Source organism: Cupressus sempervirens, chromosome 10 (assembly GCF_028749045.1).
Source record: "Cupressus sempervirens isolate cs-2001-9-10 chromosome 10, ASM2874904v1, whole genome shotgun sequence".
NCBI lineage: Eukaryota > Viridiplantae > Streptophyta > Pinopsida > Cupressales > Cupressaceae > Cupressus > Cupressus sempervirens.
In genome coordinates this window covers 7,942,357-7,962,917 of record NC_143127.1, presented here as the reverse complement: position 1 = coordinate 7,962,917, position 20,561 = coordinate 7,942,357, and the positions used below count along the sequence as shown (strand labels likewise).

At 41.0% G+C, this 20,561-nt stretch overlaps 1 protein-coding gene across 3 annotated transcripts in view; it reads right to left on the bottom strand.

Moving 5' to 3' along the window:
- The window catches only part of MCM9 (minichromosome maintenance 9), a 265,434-nt gene extending 245,520 nt beyond the window's left edge, over positions 1 to 19,914 (bottom strand). For 2 of the 3 annotated variants that reach the window (XM_089804504.1, XM_089804503.1), the window contains exons 1-4: positions 19,650 to 19,914; positions 19,464 to 19,566; positions 19,278 to 19,377; positions 16,266 to 16,404 (exon numbers count right to left, since the gene is read on the bottom strand). In XM_089804504.1, coding sequence (XP_089660630.1) covers positions 16,266 to 16,404; positions 19,278 to 19,377; positions 19,464 to 19,566; positions 19,650 to 19,816 — 509 coding nt within the window. In that variant the 5' untranslated portion in view covers positions 19,817 to 19,914. The remainder of the gene's footprint in view (positions 1 to 16,265; positions 16,405 to 19,277; positions 19,378 to 19,463; positions 19,567 to 19,649) is intronic. The other variant, XM_089804502.1, reaches the window with a different exon arrangement.
- Between the last annotated feature and the right edge of the window lie 647 nt (positions 19,915 to 20,561).

The window sequence follows — 20,561 nt, the reverse complement described above, 5'->3', positions numbered from 1 at the left end:
GAGATGATGGTACAGGTGTTTTTTATTTTTGTTGCAGTCTGGTTGCCTATTTTGGCAATCAAAGCCATATGTTCTATTTTGCCTTCCAGGAGCCATATCTCGCTCATTCAAACACTTTTCTGGGCTCACCAGATATCGTTGGAAAGCTAGTTCTGTGAGTTATTCAGTTGCAGAGGTCTTTTATCCAGATTCTGCTCCAAGTTCTTTCTCCTCCGAGTTTTGCACTTTCGCACTCTAGTGGATTACTTGGATTCTACAGGTCCTGGGATCTCTTCTTCTGTTCTTTTGGCTCACTCTTCTTTCTGACTTCTGAGCATTGTATGCTTCTATTCTGTTGCATTCTTTTTTTTGTAAACACACTGAGATAAAGTGCTTGCTTTTGCATATCTGGGATCTTGTACACCTTGTGTTTGTTTGTACTCGCACTCAGTTATAAAGTGCCATGGGGGGTCATGATGTTTTGCCATTTTGTGCTCATCCACCTTTGTCAAGTGAATTTTTCTTCCACGACATTAGCCCATGCAATGTGTCGGTGACACCGCCCTTTATCCTGTGCTTGTACTTCTATTGCACTGTTGGTGTTCCTGATTCTTCTTCTTGCAGATGTTTTTGGCATTGCATTTCAGTGTTCCTGTCACCCCTCTCCCTGTTCAGCATTATGAGGGGGTTCACCTGTTGGCTCTATTGCTTCCTTGGTTCGGTTGAGTGATCTACGTATTCAATTTTTGTTCCTATGTACTAAGCGGATGCAGTGGCTAGGCACCTATGCATTTCGGTGAGATGGTTCATCTACTATATAGACACTCATTCATTCCTACTTTTGGAGGTCACCTCTTCGATTGATCAGCTCTTCAAACTTTGTCTTCTCTACCTAGTCATGCACTATTTCAGTGGGGGTTCCAGCAGTTTCTTCTGACAGTGTTTGTAGCTTCATGCTTCAAAGATGCTTCATGCTCTTTCTTGTTCCTTTCTTTGGGACATTTCCTAGATTGGAGGCTTTGTTTCTTTCATCTAGTTCTTTTTCTTGTATTGGGTACATGATCAAGCCTTGTTGTCGGGACCCATTTTCCTGCTTTCATAGCTTTGCTAAGTTAGCTTCTTCCCAAGCTTCACTTAAAGGGGGGTGTTAGAGTAATTATTTTGTTTCACTTATTAATTAGATCATCTTGATTTAGTTAATTAAGTGGTTTCTTACTCTAGTTCTTAAGCTTGCTTTTAGGTGCATATAATTAATGTTTTATATTAATTATAATGCACAAACCTAGTTAGGGTTTTGTGATTCCTTTTATAAGGATTCACCTCTTTGTATTTTATTCATTCACTTATTGGATTATAGGAGATATTGCTCTTTGCATGTCCATAAGATGGATCTGGCTTTTTGGCCTCCATAATTATTTTTTGCTTATGTTCTTTGCTTCATCCATGTGACAGGGTTATGCATGCCAGTGTTCTTGGGAGATTAGTTTTTCACCTAATCTAACAATTACAAGTATAATAATATGGAGAAAGTATCATGTGTCCAATGATACCACATGCTTAGAAGATTCAGATAGATATAGAGTATCAATCTATGCTTAGTCATCATAATTGATGGGCTAGATATGTTATCTCTCAATATGATTATCAAGTTAAGAGGGAATGTTAATCCTTGAATAACTCTAACAATATACTTATTAGTTTCTTCAAATCAAAAGATCTGATTAAGCATGTTATATCCCTAAACTGAATTAGCCTTTAAATAATTTAATGTCTTCACATGCATCAGCATCTATTTGGGAACATTAAACTAATGTTCAGTTGTCTAATTGTAGTTAGGTAATTACTAACTATTAGTCATCAAATAGGGGCACCAATTTTTGAAGGGAATCTATTTTGGTAAGGGGTCGACCTAGATAAGGCCATGTCCCTTCGAATGACATGCCCCTTTGTTCGACTATAAATAAGGGGTTTGAATGTGGATAGTATTAAGATAATATGTTTAATATCTTTATTAAGATATTATCTCCTTAGTTAAATACTTTCTATAATGGTCAACTACTTGTTTGTAGTCTGTCTTTCAATCTAGATAGGAATGTTTCCTATCATGTCTCTTTTTCCTTCAGTCTAGATAGGAATGTTTCCTATCCTGTCTTCAATTTTGTTTCTAATTTTGTCTTCAGTCTACGTTGTTTCTTTTAGAAACAACATCCTTGTAATTCTTTATAAGGAACACATTTGTTCCTTTGTTAATCAATCAATCATCCGAAAATCCATTAATCTGCCAATTCTTGAATCTTGTAACATGGTATCAAAGCATAGTTGAATTATTTTTCGAAAATAATAATTTCTTAATTGAGATTTTTGAATCATTATTTTCGAATTTATTCTTCATATACTTGCTTCCTAATACCTAGTCACGGCTAGGGTTTTAGAGTCAAAGGTCTGCAAATTCGTTTGGAAAAATGGCATATTTTCTTGGGAGTTTTTTTTGAAAATCGCAAGTCAGTAATTTCTTGTGTGTTTGGTCTACAATAAAAACGACTACAGTAATTTCCAGCTCTCACACGTCTACAAACACCTCCGAACAAGGGCCTTTTTTTTTTTTTGCAGATCTGCAAAATGTGTCATCGGCAGAAGTTGTGCATTGGCCGACGGGTCCTTTCGGTAGAAGTATTGTTATGTAGCTGACGGGTAAAACAGTTTGTAACGAGTATAATGTACTTGGCCGACGGATACCTTCGGGAAGGTTCGTCGGAAAGTATTTATAACCCCTTCGGGAAGCATTGTAATGATCATTATCATTGTGAGAGGAGATCTATCTATGGAAGCATAATGTACTGTTGGCATATGCGAATAATAATAGAAGTTCTGCTATTTGCTGTTCGGTGTTCGTATCGATTTTCTATGTGCGTTGCTTAATTAATCCATACAGTAAACATTTGGCGTCGTTGCTCGATGGATCTGGCACGCAAGCAGGCGGAAATGAATTAAATGCCGAATCAATTGAACAAAGACAAGAGTAAGCTAAAGGAAAAAGATGACATACGCATTGTGCAGGAAAATTTAATTTTGGTTCAGCAGATAGAACGTCGAAGGAGGTTGCAGAAGATTTCCGACGGAAGCAAGAGTGCGGAAGGATTGTTGAAGGAGACTCGACAACAGCTTGATTTGGTGGAAGAAGCGAGGGAGGAGTTTCTGAACCTACATACGCCACGGGAAGAGAATCCTGACGGAAGCAGATCGACTCGCACGGCTCGGAGTGCAGAAGGAGCACGAGCGTGGAGTGACCTCTTCGTCCGAGATATACTTCTGGAACGAACAGCTACGGTTGACAAACCCTCTTCTTCACCAAACAGCGCGGAAGCAAAAAACTGCGCGGGTGTTGAAAACAGCGTGGAAGCAGAAAACAGCGCGGGTGTGCAAAACAACGCGGGTGTCCAGAACAGCGCGGGTGTTCAGAACAGCGCGGGTGCTCAAAACAGCGCGGGAGTGCAAAACAGCACAAGTACACAACAAAACCCTCGACATACAGTAATAATGGCAAGTCCGAAGAAAAAATTACCTAAATTTGATGGTGATGAAGCAGCTGATCCCATTCGCCATTGTAAAACATGTGAAACGATCTGGAGGGCGAATGGCATAACAGATACAAACGAATGGGTCCGACAATTTCCCGCAACCCTACGGGGTGTTGCCATTGATTGGTTTACTGATGCTGATTCACAAAAATTGAATAGTTGGGATAACATTAAGAAGGAGTTCATCGCAGAATTTCAACTTTTGCGTGATGACAATGAAATTGTCGCAGAGATATTCAATACCAAGCAAAAGAAGAATGAAACTGTACGGGTCTTTGCCAGGAGGTTGAAGGACTTAATCAGTAAGATGGAGAATAAGCCAGCTGATGGGTTACAGAAACGATGGTTCATTGAAGGCCTTCACCCGAAGCTGCAGAAGAAGATGAAGATCGTGCCACCATCGACATACATTGAAGCTTACAACCGAGCAATGAACCTCGAAAGTGACCAGAAGACAACGAAGAAGAAGAAGACCAGCTCGTCGAATTCAGATGACGATGAGCCTTCAGGAGAAGATAGCAGCGACGATGACGAGGGAAGTAGCAAGAAAGTCCGTGCTCTCCAGAAGGACATGATGCGAATGATGAAAGAATTCAAAAACATGAACAAGGAAACTAAGGGCAGTGACCTATGGTGCACAAAATGTAAGAAAGAAGGCCATACGAAGGGATCCTGCCCGAAAGATCAATTTTGTGAAATCTGTCAGATCCTGGGACACTCGGTAAAGGAGTGCCCTTTCAATTTAAAAACAAGGACACCGTAGCAAGTGTTCCTGTCACAGGAGGCATCCCCGTCAAGAGGAACGGGAACACCAGTGGGGAAGGTGCCACATCAAGCGGATATAGAAATAACCGGCGCGGTCCAAACAACAACAACAGCAATAACAACAATGGTGGCAACAACAACAACGGGGGAAGAAGTCGAATTCAGTACGATGCGAATGGTCGGCCAATTGTTCAATGCCGCGCATGCAATCTGTGGGGTCACTTCGCCCGAGAGTGCACAACGACGAACCCACCAAAGTTGTTGTGCCGATGGTGTGGACCTGGAGATCATGATGATACTAAGTGTCCGAAGTCCGGCGTAAACTTGATTACCGTAGGAACAGACGACGAAGAAGTTTTGGCAATCACTCGGAAACAGGCGAAGCTATACCCTGACCCAGCGGAAGAAAAGAAGAGACTGGAGGAAGCAAGGGCAAAGATCCAGAAAGTAACACAGGCAGAAACAGCACACCTGAAGGACATACCGAGTACCTCTGTCAGGAACTGTGCAGAACAGAACATTATCCTGCAAATATTGCAAGCTGAGATACCCGTCAGAATAAATGATCTGTTGCTCACGATGCCTCAACTCCGTACGGCCCTCACAAATATAGTCCCAAGTGCTAAACAACCAATAGAACAAGACAACAACAAACAGGGGGGTACAAGTACAGAAGATCCGATGTTGTTAGCTCTTTCCTCTGGACACTATCCGGCGGTTGTTGAAATGAGCATACTCGGGACTGTGCTAATAGAGACAATCGTCGACGGAGGATCCGGTGTCAATGTACTACCAGAGGATACTTGGAAAAAATTGGGACGGTCGACATTATGGCCGCCTACATTCCAACTGCTAACGGTCGATCAACATGGAATCAAACCATTGGGAGTCCTGACAGCACAACCAGAGACGATTGGAACACAACCATTTCTGTTGGACTTCGTTGTGATTCCGCTCAAGCGGAAGGGGTGCGATGCTATTTTGGGTCGAGGGTGGCTGATACAAGCAAAAGCAAAGCACGATTGGAAGAAAAATACCTTATCACTCAAAAGCAAAGGCCGGAAGTATGTCATTGATCTACACACTCAGATGGTCGGGGACGAAGCCCTCTCGTCAGATTCTGAAGGAGAAGAGGATGAAAAGGGGCAAATTATGGAACCGGATCAGGAGTGAGTTCTACGACTGGAAGGAGACGGCGATTTGGATTCGGTAAATGGTCTGTACCATTGGCAGATAGAGGATTATGAATTGTTTCCAACCTGCAACGTACTGACCATAGAAGAAAACAATACCGATGCATTCCCGAAGGAATTCACTGAAATAAAGGAAGGGGATGCGGCACTCGATGTAACCCCGGCACATCAGTTCACCAAAGGAGAACCCATCACATATAATGAAGTTGCGTTGCAGACCATGAATTTGGGAGATGAAGCAGAACCACGAAACATACTAGTAGGGGATAATTGGGACCCAGTATTAAAGGCAGCAGCCTTCAAGATATTTTTAGAATATAAGGATGTCTTTGCATGGACGTACAAGGACCTGAAGGGCGTACCACCTGAATTATGTGTGCACCGCATTCCATTGATCGAAGGAGCAATACCCGTAAGGAAAAGGCCCTACAGAATGAACAGAAATTATGCGGCCCGAGTTACGGAAGAAATCAATCGGATGCTAGAAGCTGGAATTATTTTCAAGGTATAGACCAGTGAATGGGTATCCCCGATCGTGATCTCTCTGAAAAAGGACTCCATTCAAATCCGAATATGTGTTGATTTCCGATGCTTGAATGCAGTCACCATCAAGGATCCGTTCCCGATCCCATTCACGGATAGCATTCTCGAGGAGGTGGCGGGACATGAGATCTACTCATTTATGGATGGGTTTTCCGGCTACAATCAGATCTCAATTGCAGAAGAGGATAAACTAAAGATGACCTTCGTCATGGAAGATGGAGTCTATGCTTATAATCGGATGTCGTTCGGCCTGTGCAATGCGCCTGCAACATTTCAGCGGATTATACTACACATCTTTGACAAGATGTCCGTCGGCAACTTCAAGGCATTTTTGGATGATTGGTCAGTATTCAGTACGGAGGACAAACACCTGGCGGCCTTAGGTGACTGTATGGAATGGTGCCACCGTGCACGTTTGGCCCTCAACCCGAAGAAATGCAGGTTTATGGTTCCACACGGAAGGTTGCTCGGACACATAGTTTGCAAGGAAGGACTAAAGACAGATCCGGACAAAGTACGAGTCATATTGGAGATGCAGCCGTCCACCAATGTGACAGAGGTAAAATCTTTCCTTGGTCATATAGGGTATTACAGGCGTTTTATCAAGAATTTTGCAAAGATAGCCTATCCGTTGGATAGGTTAACTTCCAAAACAGAATCGTTTCGATGGGACACTGCACAGGATGAAGCATTCGAAGAACTCAAGGTACGTCTGGCTACAGCACCTATTTTAGCATACCCTGATTGGCAGAAGGAATTTCACGTCCATGTGGATGCATCAAACTATGCGATTGGAGCAACTCTCGCACAGACAAAAAGCCACGGGTTGGATCATCCGATCTACTTCACCAGCCGTTTGTTATCAAAAGCTGAACAAAATTATAGTACAACTGAACGGGAAGCAATGGGGATGGTCTATGCTGTGCAGAAATTTCGACATTACTTGTTGGCAACTCCATTTGTGTTCTATGTTGATCATCAGGCCCTATTGTATATGATCAACAAACCAATCATCCAAGGAAGAATCAGCCGATGGTTACTCCTGTTACAGGAGTTTACTTTCAAGATTATCGTACGGCCAGGAAAGAAACATGTAAGCGCAGATCATTTATCACGTATTAAAACAGGAGAACCGGCCGACGGTGTAAATGATGACTTTCCTGATGCACAGCTGTTTCAGATTGCTGCACTACCAGAATGGTATACAAGCATTGGCAAATACTTGTCAACGGGACGGTTTCCAAATACCATGCCACCGAATGAAAAACGAAAGTTGGTGATACGGAGTGGAACATTCTAACTGATTAATGGATTGTTGTATAAAATGGGACCCGATCAGATCCTGCGGCGTTGTATCCTGAAGGAAGAAATTCCACGGGTACTGCAGGAAGCACATGAAGGACCGACAGGAGGACACATGGGGCCGGACACAACTGCACGAAAAATACTTCTAGCAGGGTTATGGTGGCCAACAGTATACAATGACGCCAGGGAATGGGTTGTTACATGCGATACATGTCAACGAGCTGGAAAACCCTTGAAAAGAGATTTCATGCCTCTAAATCCTTCTCATGCTCAGGAGCTTTTTGAACGATGGGGGTTGGATTTCATAGGACCCCTGAAGACGAGCCGAACCAAAAGATGTCGATACATTGTGGTTGCTACAGAGTATTTGACTAAATGGGTGGAGGCGCGTGCACTACCGGACAACTCAGCGGTGAGTACAGAGCAGTTTATTTATGAGCAAATTATTACTAGATACGGCATTCCCTTACAATTAACAAGCGATAGAGGAGGCCATTTTGTCAACCATGTAATCCGACTGCTCACCACGGAATTCAAGATTTACCATTCGCTGTCAAGTCTGTACTACCCAAGGGCAAACGGACAGGCCGAAGCTACCAACAAAATCCTGGTATCAATTATATACAAATCCTGCGCCGTCGAAGGGGAGGATTGGGAAGCGAAATTACCTTCTGCTCTGTGGGCTTACCGCACGGCATACAAAGTCACAACGGGACACACGCCGTTCCAACTGATGTATGGACAGGAGGCCGTAGTACCAGCGGAACTTATGATACCAAGCTTGCAGATAGCGCTAGAAAACAAGTTAGGCGACATGGAAAGCTTAAGAGAACGGTTATATAAACTGAACAAGTTAGAGGAGAAGCGATTATTAGCACAGTGGGCAACTGAAGTAACACAGAATAGGCGGAAGGCATGGCACGATAAGCACCTGAAGCTGAACAAGTTCCAGCCCGGCCAGTGGGTATTAAAGTACGACGGTCGGAATGAGATTAAACCGGGTAAGTTCAAGGTTAAGTGGGTCGGGCCGTACCAAATTCGGGAAGTAGGGGACAACAGAGCAATCAAATTATGGACTTTGGATGGACATGAAGTGCCGCAAGCGGTCAATGGGTCGAAGTTGAAGATATATCACGACCGGAAGACTTCTGCATCAGGATATAGCCTTCGGGAGACCCCTCCGTCACTGCAGACTAACGGTAACGGGTTTTTAGAATAAACAATAATAAAAAATAAAAAATAAAAAATAAATTTAAAAAAATTTTAAAAAGCAAAAAGTAAGCACCGTACGGTTTTATGGAGGCACCGTACGATTTTTAGTAATGCCAGCACCGTACGGTTTTTTTTGTAATGCAACCGTACGGTTTTAAGTCATGCACCGCACGGTTCTTTCCAAGCCGTACGGATTTTCTTAAAGAGAAGTACGGTTTTTATAGGATGCACCGTACGGATTTGTGGAGTACGGTTCCATAAAGCGTTGTATGGGCTCGTGGTAATCGCCGTACGAGTTTTCTAATTGAAGGGGCATTACAGTACGGGTTGTTTAAAAACTATTTCAGGCAGTACGGATTCCACCAGGAATGCATTTTTGTGGTGTACAGATTTCAAGAAGAGGGGAACTGAACGCAATGTACGGATTTTCTTAGAGCCTTGAGCAATACAGATTTGAATAGGCAATGTACGGGTTTTTGCAACATACTGTATGGATTCTGCGAGCAATAAATGTAACCACTGTACGGATTTGAGGAAGGAAATTTTGGTACGGACTTGAGGTCTTTTTAAGCAAAAGGTACGGCTTTGTTAGATAAGAGTGGTCATTTACCATACATATTTTTGAAAGAACTCTTTCGTACGGACTTGGAAGAATTCTGCACTGGATTTGGGAGACCGTTAGAAAAAGATAAAAATAATTAATGGAGTCTGCAGGTAAACGGCAATGGAAAAAACAATTAGCACAGTCCAAACTTGTGGAAGACAGAAGCATGGCAGGTACAGGTAATTTGAATGAAGGCTCAAGCAGTGGCAAGGAGAAGCGCAAGACCATAGCACCTGCAACAGCTGAAGTCACACCACAGAATATACAATTTGAGGGATTAAATGGAATGGATTGCCGAAAATGGTGGCATGAAACCTCTGATGACCATCCAGTCAAAGCAAGCATCAGAAGAGCACAGGTTAAATGGGCCATTCAAATGCCGGTTTTTTGCATTAGAGAGTATGAAGGGTATCTACGTACCATGATTGAAACATATGGCAGAGCCTCTCGCAGAAGCACATTTCAGTATCTGGGACGGAACTTAGTGGTATCATTCAAAGCAGCAGATTTCACACGGGTTTTTGGCATTCCAGGGCAGCAGGGCAGGAAAATTCAGCCGAAGAAAATTCCAAAGGATGGAAAACTATTTTTAGTCAAATTAGTGTGTGGAGATTTGACTGAAGCCGAACAGGTGGCATTAGCCGAGACATCAAAGGGGAGGGGTTTAAAGAAAACCGACATTTCGGAAGGGCCATGGCGGTGTCTGATGGACTTAGTCAAAAGCAGGCTCACGGGATCCTCTAGGGCATCGGATATCACATTTCCGCAGGTGTCCATGATGAACGGCATAATGACTGGCAAAGTGTATGATTGGGCGTCTGTGCTGGCTGAATGGATGCATGAATTCATGACTCTCCAGCACAAAACTTTCTATATGCCTCATTACGCCATTGGTCTATTCTTGGATGCTGTAGCACGAGTGATCCCAACAGAGGAGATTGAGGCGCAGCCTGGACCACTGGCTCTAGGAGAACCTCCTATCATGCAGTGGAAGCACTTGGACACAATCTCTGGGCAGAAGGGTTCAGCAGGTCAAAAGAGGCCCCGGTTGGACGTGGCAGATGATACTGACAGCGACCGACAGGAGACATCTTCTGAGCAGGATAGTGTAGAGGAAGAAGAGGGCGAGGGCGAGGATAATGAGGCGGTTCAGATTGTCACGGCTACCCCCTTGCTATTTTCGCGTACTACGGTGCCTATGACTTCCGAGTTGTTACCCCGAGGCTTACACGTGGCTCACATTCCAGGATTTGGGCAGACTCGGCAACCGATATTGATGACTGGAGGATCCCACCAAGCAGTCACACTAGCCGCACCATGGCAACATGGGGTACGACCTTCTCCTGTCCGGCCGGGGGTAAGATTTACGGTCGGCTTTGCCCACTTGGCCGCACCCGTTGACCGAGAGACTTCTGCAGCTCCTGAAGCACTTCCGGTAGCAGCACTCGTGGAGTCTGCCATAAGTCAGCCAACAGCAGTGGTTACAACAGCACAGTCAGCGGAAGCTCAGGCACTTCCAGTAGACAACGAACCAGACGAAGGAGTACAAGAGTGTACGAACCCAGCGCAACCGGAGGTCATGGATAGAGCCAGTGTTTTTCTGAGGCAGCAATTCCGACTCGTCCCTGACAAGCGTGGGCCGTCCATTCAGTCCCCCAGCTATTCAGGAGTAGCACCTGCACCAGAGCCTCAGTCTTAGGAGGAGGGAATGCCACATGCCGTGAGTGTGCCGACAGCAGAGGAGGCAGCACCGGATGTGGGCATGGCTCCCGCTGATGAGGAGGACAATAGTGATCCCGAATGGTCAGTCGAGGACTTCGCCAAGGAAGATTACGGGTCAGATGAGGACAGGTGCAGGGACTACCTCAGGACTATGAAGTCTGCATTAAAGAAAGGGCATGATGTGGCGATTCAAGCTCTCACTCGGCGAAGGGAGTGGCATTTGATTCGTGCATATATTCGTGGGATTTGTCCTAAGCGATTTCAAACTTGCTTTGTTGATAGAGGGTCGCCGACAGTTGAGACACCAGAAATGTTGGCAGATTGGGCCGCTGAGCCGGAGTTGGGACCGAGTGACACTCCAATGATGAAGTTGGCACATGAGATCGTGGGACTGTACAAAGAAGTTTACTATGTGCGGCAGCGCGCGGAGGCGGATAGGGCAACAGACAGTATTGCAACTCAGAGATCTCTAGCAATTGAAAAAGAGGCAACAGAAAAGATAGCCACTGATTTGGCCGACAAGCAGGCAGCATGGGCAGCAGAACGGGCAAAACTCTTGAAGGATATGGCAGCAGTGGTACAGGAGAAGGACGCAGCTATCCGCGATAAAGATGCAGCAGAGCATGAGTTACAGTTAGCCAGGAGACAGGCGATGGATGCTGCACTTCTACTGAAGGAGGCCATAAAAGTTAATTCACAGATTCAGACAGATCTGCGCATCCGGACTGACCAGGTGTATGAGTTGCGTCGTCATCAGCACCCTTCTGGGAACCCTCCTCTCTAGTTTTTCTTTCTTTTTGATTGTGGGTTGTCTCCTAATTTTGCTAGTCGTCAGGGGACGACTTTTCTTTTTGGGAGGGATAATGTCGTCGGCAGAAGTTGTGCATTGGCCGACGGGTCCCTTCGGTAGAAGTATTGTTATGTAGCCGACGGGTAAAACAGTTTGTAACGGGTATAATGTACTTGGCCGACGGATACCTTCGGGAAGGTTCGTCGAAAAGTATTTATAACCCCTTCGAGAAGCATTGTAATGATCATTATCATTGTGAGAGAAGATCTATCTATGGAAGCATAATGTACTGTTGGCATATGCGAATAATAATAGAAGTTCTGCTATTTGCTGTTCGGTGTTCGTATCGATTTTCTGTGTGCGTTGCTTAATTAATCCATACGGTAAACAATGTGTCTGCAAATCGCATTTTTGTTTTGCCTCAAATATGGCATTTTTTTCTTGACAAATCTGCTTCTTGGTGGCACTCTTTGGTCTGCAAATCAGCTCACGTCTCTGAAACTCCATTTTGCAACCACAGGTTGCATTTTTTTGGGCTGCAAACACTTTTTTTGTTGGTTGTCTTTGACCTTCCAAGCCGCCAACTAGAGTTTTGACCGAAAACCTAATTTTTGGGGTCATAAAAAATTTTTGATCACATATTCTTGGGGGATTTTTCGAGATCTCAAATGGGTCTTCATCAAATTTTTGTGGGTGTCTTGTTTTTCGTGCCTCAATTTTTTAGCCTACGAATTTGAAATCCGACTTCAGATTCTTTCTAGGTTTTGTATCAGTTCTTCTAGGTACCAATCGATTTTTTCTAAGTCAGCTAGGAATTTGCCTTGAAATCCGTGCATGTTGAATTTCAGTCTTGAAGTTTGTACATGAATTCTTTGAAATGGCATCTTTGACTAATTTGATGTTGGAGGGTAGTCAACGATTCAATGGCCGCAATTATAACACTTGGAAGCAACGCATGATAACTGTCTTCGAATATCGTCGCCTAGATGAGCTTGTTCTAGGCACAAAGACTCATCCGACCTCCAACCAAGCAGAACAAGACAAGTTTGATAATCGCAATCGAGAAGTTGTTATGCTTCTCAAGCTATCTGTTATCGATGATCACCTACCACAGATTCCTTCCAACAAGTCGACTATAGAAATCTGGAAATATCTGAAGGAGCTGCATGAAACAATAGCACAAGTTGTCGAGCTTCCTGATCAAGGCAAAGCTGCATTTTTCACCTTCTGAATCTATTTTGTTTTTCTGGGTTTGTTGATTTTCTCCTTAAAAATCATTTCATGTTGTCTGTAATATGCAAGGTTGCGTGAGATTCTGGGTTTTACCATTTTTTCCACAAAAAACGAAGTTTTGTAATTGCAATTTGTTTTGAGTCATAGCACTTTGCCGGCAAAGCTTCTTGATTTCAGCATTCTGTAGATCCATGGAGGGTCTCAGTTATCCCAGAATGTTTTGACATTCGTACGTTGACCATTAAGGGAGGGTATTAAGATAATATCTTTAATATCTTTGATATTATCTCCTTAGTTAAATACTTTTTATAATGATCAACTACTTGTCTATAGTCTGTCTTTCAGTCTAGACAGGAATGTTTCCTATCTTGTCTCTTTTGTCTTCAGTCCAGATAGGAATGTTTCCTATCCTGTCTTCAGTTTTGTTTCTAATTTCATCTTCAGTCTATGTTGTTTCTGAAAGGAACAACGTCCTTGTAATTCTTTATAAGGAACACATTTGTTCCTCTATTAATCAATCAATCATCCGAAAATCCGTTAATTTACCAATTCTTGAATCTTGTAACAGATAGAAGACACACATTCAATATACAAGTCTGCACTTCTAGCATATCTACCTTGGGCAATTTATAGCAGGGATATAAAACAATTTTCAGAATAATATATTATTCTCCAAGGCAATTAATATTCTGTCCTGAATATTCTAAGGACCATTAACAGCAAGAAGAAGGTATTTCATCAGTATTATTTTATCAGAATTTGCAGAAATCTTACACTTCTCAGTCTCACATACACATCTCTTTACCATTAAGATGGAGAACAGTGGATCAATGGCTACTACAATGGTGACCAACTTGAAGAAGGTTGATTCTTCAAAGTTAGAATTGGCAAATTCCAGATAATACAGCCAATTAATTGGCAGATTAATTTATCTCATCAACACTCGACCAGACATTTGTTTTACTGTAAACACCTTGAGTCAGTATAAGGTAGAGCCAAGGCCAGTTCATTGGATCACAGCAAAGCATGTGCTCATATATTTGCAGGGCACAGTGAAGTATGATTTGCAATACCTTTGTGGAATTGGGGTGAAGTTGTAAGGGTATTCCGATTCAGATTGGGCAGGGAGTGATACAGATCGGAATAGTACATTAGGGTGTTGCTCCAGTTCAGGGTCAACCATGATTTCCTAGTTCAGCAGGAAGCAAACCTCAGTAGCACTGAGTTCAACTAAAGTTGAGTACATGGCAGCCAGCCTGGCAAGTTGTGAAGCAATTTAACTCCGTAAGTTGCTTACAAGTCTATTTGATCAGGATTTGGAGCCTAGAGTGATTAAATTTGACAATCAAAGCTCCATAAAACTCTTAGAGAATCTAGTGTTTCATGATAGGTCAAAACACATTGAGATCATATATAATCTCTTCAGAGATGAGGTCTTGAAAGGAGTAATTAAGCTTTAGCACATTACAACCAAAGAACATGTTGCAAACATATTCACCAAACCCTTGGCAAAGGGAAAGTTTGTTTTCTTTCTAGACAAGCTTGGAGTGGTATTGAATACCTTCCTAAGAGGGAGTGTTGATAATTGTAGCTTGTAAACATAATTTAGAAGTAGAGTTCAACTTAGGTCTCTACTTTGAGGAAGTGGAGTACAAGTAGGACTCTATGTTATCCACCTAACTAATTAAAGTAGTCACTTAAGAAGAAGAGTTCAAGTAGGACTCTACTTTATTGAAGTAAACTTCAAGTAGGAGTGACCCTAAGTTGTCGGTTCAGGTTTAGGGACGAATTCAAATTTGAGATCGGGTTTGTGGATTTGTGCAAAAAAAAAAAATCCAATTTGGGTTCGTGAGTTTGTGCCAAAAAAAAATTCCATTTGGGTTCGTTGGGGTAGGGGGTGTGTGTGTGTGTGTGCGCGCGTGTGTGCGTGCATGCGTGTGCATAATTAATTTCCCAAACTATCTTATTCAACAGCATTCATTTACCACCAAAACATGATTCCAAACTTCTAAAAACAAAACAAAAAAAGCATATATTCAATTTCAACTTTTAAGTCAAAAAAAATTCCATTTGGGTTCGTTGGGGTAGGGTGTGTGTGTGTGTGTGTGTGTGTGTATGCGCGCGCGCGTGCGCGCACGCGCACGCGTGTGTGCACGTGCGCATAACAAATTTCCCAAACTATCTTACTCAACAGCATTCATTTACCACCAAAACATGATTCTAGACTTTTAAAAACAAAACAAAAAAAGCATATATTCAATTTCAACTTTTAAGTCAAAAAAATTTCCATTTGAGTTCGTTGGGGTTGTGTGTGTGTGTGTGTCTGTGTCTGTGTGTGTGTCTATGTGTGTCTGTGTGTCTGTGCGTGCATGCGTGCGTGCGTGCGCATAACAAATTTTCCAAACTATCTTATTCAACAGCATTCATTTACCACCAAAACATGATTCCAGACTTCTAAAAACAAAACAAAAAAGCATATATTCAATTTCAACTTTTAAGTCAAAAAAAATTCCATTTGGGTTCGTTGGGGTTGTGTGTGTGTGCACACGCGCGCGTGCGCATAACAAATTTTCCAAACTATCTTATTCAGCAGCATTCATTTACCACCAAAACATGATTCCAAACTTCTAAAAACAAAACAAAAAAGCATATATTCAATTTCAACTTTTAAGTCAAAAAAATTCCATTTGGGTTCGTTGGAGTAGTGTGTGTGTGTGTGTGCGTGCGCACGCACGTGTGTGCGCGTGCGCATAACAAATTTTCCAAACTATCTTATTCAACAGCATTCATTTACCACCAAAACATGATTCCAAACTTCTAAAAACAAAACAAAAAAAGCATATATTCAATTTCAACTTTTAAGTCAAAAAAAAATTCCATTTGGGTTCGTTCGGGTTGTGTGTGTGTGTGTGTGGGTGGGGGGGGGGGGGTGTGTGTGTGTGTGTGTGTGCGCGTGCGCATAACAAATTTCCCAAACTATCTTATTCAACAGCATTCATTTACCACCAAAACATGATTCCAGACTTCTAAAAACAAAACAAAAAAAGCATATATTCAATTTCAACTTTTAAGTCAAAAAAATTCCATTTGGGTTCGTTGGGATTGTGTGTGTGTGTGTGTGTGTGTGTGCGCGTGTGTGCGCGCGTGTGTGTGTGTGCGTGTGTGTGTGTGATAGATAACAAATTTACCACCAAAACATGATTCCAGACTTCTAAAAACAAAACAAAAAAAGCATATATTCAATTTTAACTTTTAAGTCAACTTGTATTCATAAAATATCAGAACTAAAACCTACTTACTGTATGTATCTAATTTTCTGAAAATAGGCTCACATTCCATACCTATGCTTACATTTAGTGCATTCATATTCTCGCTCTCCTTCAAGCATCTTTATTCCTCCAGACCGTATGACTGTTCCTTGAAGTGTAATAAGTTTGCCCATATCCTTTACTCTCACACGTCCAATTGATGGATGAGTTTCTGATGCACCCACATAAAGAAGTGAGACATTCAAGATGCAGAGAACTGCTTCCATGGGCAGATAAGCTAGTATAAGTCCATTTAGTGATTATGTGTTTCTTTCCAGCCTAAAAAATAATTGTGCGGCAACTCGCACCACACACACTGCTCTGCAAAGTAATTTAAGATTATTGATTTTATCTCATATACTACGATATTTAAAATAGGTTTTATAAGGCACATTGTTAGCTACTTTCAATTTTATTAAATAAGCTACATTGCACCAGGAAATGAAAATGTGTACTTGCTGATTTCTGATTGGCAGGGTTTGTGTATGATAAGATCTTTGGTGTAATTTTTAAAGGACATTTAAGATGATGGAGGATAGGAGATATTAAAACATTGACATAAATATTAAGAGTGTAAGGAAACTAGAATAGGCAAGAAAGGTACTAGAAACAGTAGAGAATTCTGGAGACCCTTGCCAACTATTTCCAAAACACATATAGATAATATTAGAAACTTGGAAATATTTTGCAAAGCTCAACTCCAGCTAGTAAACTTCTGGAAACTCTTATATAAGGACTGACATGTAGCAGAATTGACTCTGAATTCACAAAAGCAATCTAGCAGTTTTGCTTCTCTCTGTATAGGAGTTTCAAGAAATTGGAAATAAGTTATCAGACGATGGATCAACTAAAGAAAACTATAAACAGATAGCATACATTTGTTCTGGGATTCAAAGGGAAAAGAAAAATAGAACATCTCAACTACTGTTTGATAATTCCTTGTAGACTTCTGCAAAAACATAAGGTGAATTATACAATACCAATGAATCTGTAAAGTAGCATAAAGCTTTTGGGTTTTACTTATTTTAAATTTTGAAGAATATATTTACAGGAGAATCCTAATGACATAAACTTGATTTATTTGAGTGGCCCTGTTTTAGATGAAAGTATCAATTTAACCAACTACTATGTCCTGTTGCTAAGTAATTTAATTTCAGCGACAAAATACTCATCCAATATTTTCCATGGACAAAGACGGGATTCAATAAAACAGTTAATATAGTATTTAGTATTTACTTCTCAGACCCATGGTAATCTATAGTTATACTTTTACGAATATTAATGCGCTCGGATTAAATTAACTATATTTGTTATTTTATAGAAATCCATAATGGGGTATGGATTGCCTTATGAAGAGGCTTGTAACTTCCAGGTTTAGGTGGCAATTAATTATTGGTAACAACTCATGGGCCAACTTTCATATGGGACTTCATTGTCCAAATCTGGTCAAAATTTTGACAAAGGCTTCTTCAGAGGGAAAAAAACGAAAAATAATTTTAATTTACTGATAAAAGAGGCATTTGGTTGGGATCTATATTCATTTGCACACAAATTCACATTTCATCATCTTTAATCATTTCTGCTACACAACTATTCATTGTATGAACTTGATATTCTGAAATATCATTTTGCAGATGGAAACCCATAGAGAATTGTGGCTTGTAGACGAAAGCCTGTAAGTTACAGGAATCAGTAGACAGAATATTTTTCATTCAAGGGGGCATTTTCATCCAGAGAAAGCAACGAAGCTTCATAGGTTATCATAGATCAGCTATCTCAACGTGGTATGCTTGTGAGCAAGAGTGGCCTTGTAGTTTGGCTTTCAAATTTTTTAACGATGTTTTTGCTGTTGTCTGCTGTGTATTTAGCTGGTATATCAGAGGTCAAGAGCATTCCTTCAAGTTATGGCATTCACATTTCATGTGAGTGCAGTTTGCCAATGATACAAGGAAAATTCTAGTGAAATTGTCAACATTTTGTTGTAGTAATTTAGTTGCTGTTGTTTCAAGTTTTGCATGATCAGTTGTAGATGTTTTAATGACTGTGATTACTGTTTCATTTGTTGCATAAATAAAATAGATTAAAATCATTATATAAAACTTATAAGCATCTCAATTGCAATTTCAGTATTGATTGCTTCGTTAGTTTTTATTGATTTTATGCAGTGCTTGTACTTAATGTCCAATTTACATTTTAGTTTTGCCTCTGGTGCTGAAGGGCTAGATTAGATCTCTTTCTGATGCATTAATAATATTATTTTAATTAATCACATTTGGTTGAGTTTTCAATGCATTTTTGGTGTTAATCTGTTGATGACTAGTTACCTTTGTGTGTGGAGATTTGTTGTAAATAGTGTAAAGTTGCTTCATCATTTTCAAATTTGAATTTAATGATTAAAACTTAAATACGGATACTAAACTATAGTGAAGTCTACGATTGGTCGGGTAGGTCATGCTATGCGGACAATACAGAGAGATTAATATCATCATCGTCGGAGTTAAGTGCAATTACACATTCTCTCTGACATTTACTGATGGACTACTGTACGGCGGGGAGAAAGAGAGAGACCACCTAGGATTAAGCCTTCCTGTAGAGACAAGTTAATTGAAATTCAAGGCAAACGCAAATAATGCACAGGAAACAGCTGTTCGTATCAGGTACATCAATTTCTGTATTTGTTGCCTTAGTCAAAGAACTGAGAGTAAGAATGGAATATGACCAAAGTAGGTTAAAACTTAAGGCAACGATAATTGGTAAAGAGAATTCCAAGTGTAGGTAATCGACAAGTTTTAGTTTACTGTGGACCAAGGTGGATGTTGCTTGGTCGTGACTTAAAAACATCTCAACTTTTGAATACCTATAAGATAAAACGATAAAGGGATCAAACACTGTAATCCAAAAAGATAAAGAAATGCATTAATTAGAGGGGAGAGAGAGATATAAAATAAAATGATAAAGGGATCACACACTGTAATCTAAAAAAATAAAGAAATGCATAAAATTGGAGAGAGAGAGAGAGAGAGAGAGAGAGCAGCAGCACGTTACCTGGGCAGTCCATAGCAGAGCCATTCACGTCAAGACGAACATGAACATTATCCTTAACGGCCATATTATCCATGTGCTTGTGCGCTTCAAGAACCACACTCTGGAGGCAATTCAGTACGTTTCAGCAAATACTTATTTATCATCAAATGCCCAAAAAACTGAACTGATAAAGATAGGATCAACAACCTGAGCTAAACGAGCTGCACTATCAAAAAGGGGCAAGAACCTGGCGGGCTGAGTGTAGAGGAGATTGGCCAAAGGAGGGCTTGCTTCCAGAAGCTCTGCAAAGCTGGAAGATAAAATATAAATAAGAATAATGCCATAAATAATTTGCATCAAAGCGTATTTCGCGAACAATTTAGCTAAGCTTACTCGACTTCTAGAGGGTAATGAAGCGTATCATCGTCCGCGACAAGAATGGCTTCCAATGCTTCTAGGTGATGATTTATTAGGAACCGCTGGAATGCGTTTATATATTCATCCTCGACAACGACGAAGTCGCCATCCTCTCCTTTGCCATTAGCAAAACTCCTTCTCATGATAACCACCAGACTTCGCCCACTCCTTTAGGAGAAAAAAAATTGCGCACTCTCTTTTCTTCTGCAAGGCGGGAATTTAAACGTTATTTCAACTGGTTTTGTTTTGATCCCTGTTTGTCGCTTACGTGTATTTAAAGAAAGATCGTTTAATAAAAATGTGTATGTGGAGGGAAAACCAACCCTTTTTCGCAAGAGAATAAAATTTGACATAGGAGAAGAGCACTCATATCTCCACACCCTAACCTCTTACATTTATAGAATCAAAATTATATACGGAATTTTGAGGGGAAAAAAAAATTAGGATGTGAGTTGATATTTGTAAGTTAATTAAGAATGCAAATGAAATGTACGTAATAGCGAGATACATAACTACAGATGTTTATCGTGGTTTACCACAAATCGTGGCTACGTCCACACTGAGAGCAGAGGATTTATATTTGATGAAATATAATGAGTTTACAAATAGATGTCATCAGCATTTATAGATCACAAATGATCCACTAAAGAGACACAATACAGGTAGAGGGAAAACACCCATGACTGTTGGCCTTCAAATACTCAACAATCTCTCACCCAAAGACAACAAATGCATCAGTTGATCACCCATTCCCCTACTCTACATGTTGAACTACTTCTTTTTAACAAGGCCAAGAGAAGTCCTGGCACATTCAAACTTCTCCTTGGCAAAAACCTTCGTCAACATGTCTATTGGATTGATCTTTGACAACCTGTAGTTTCCCTTCTT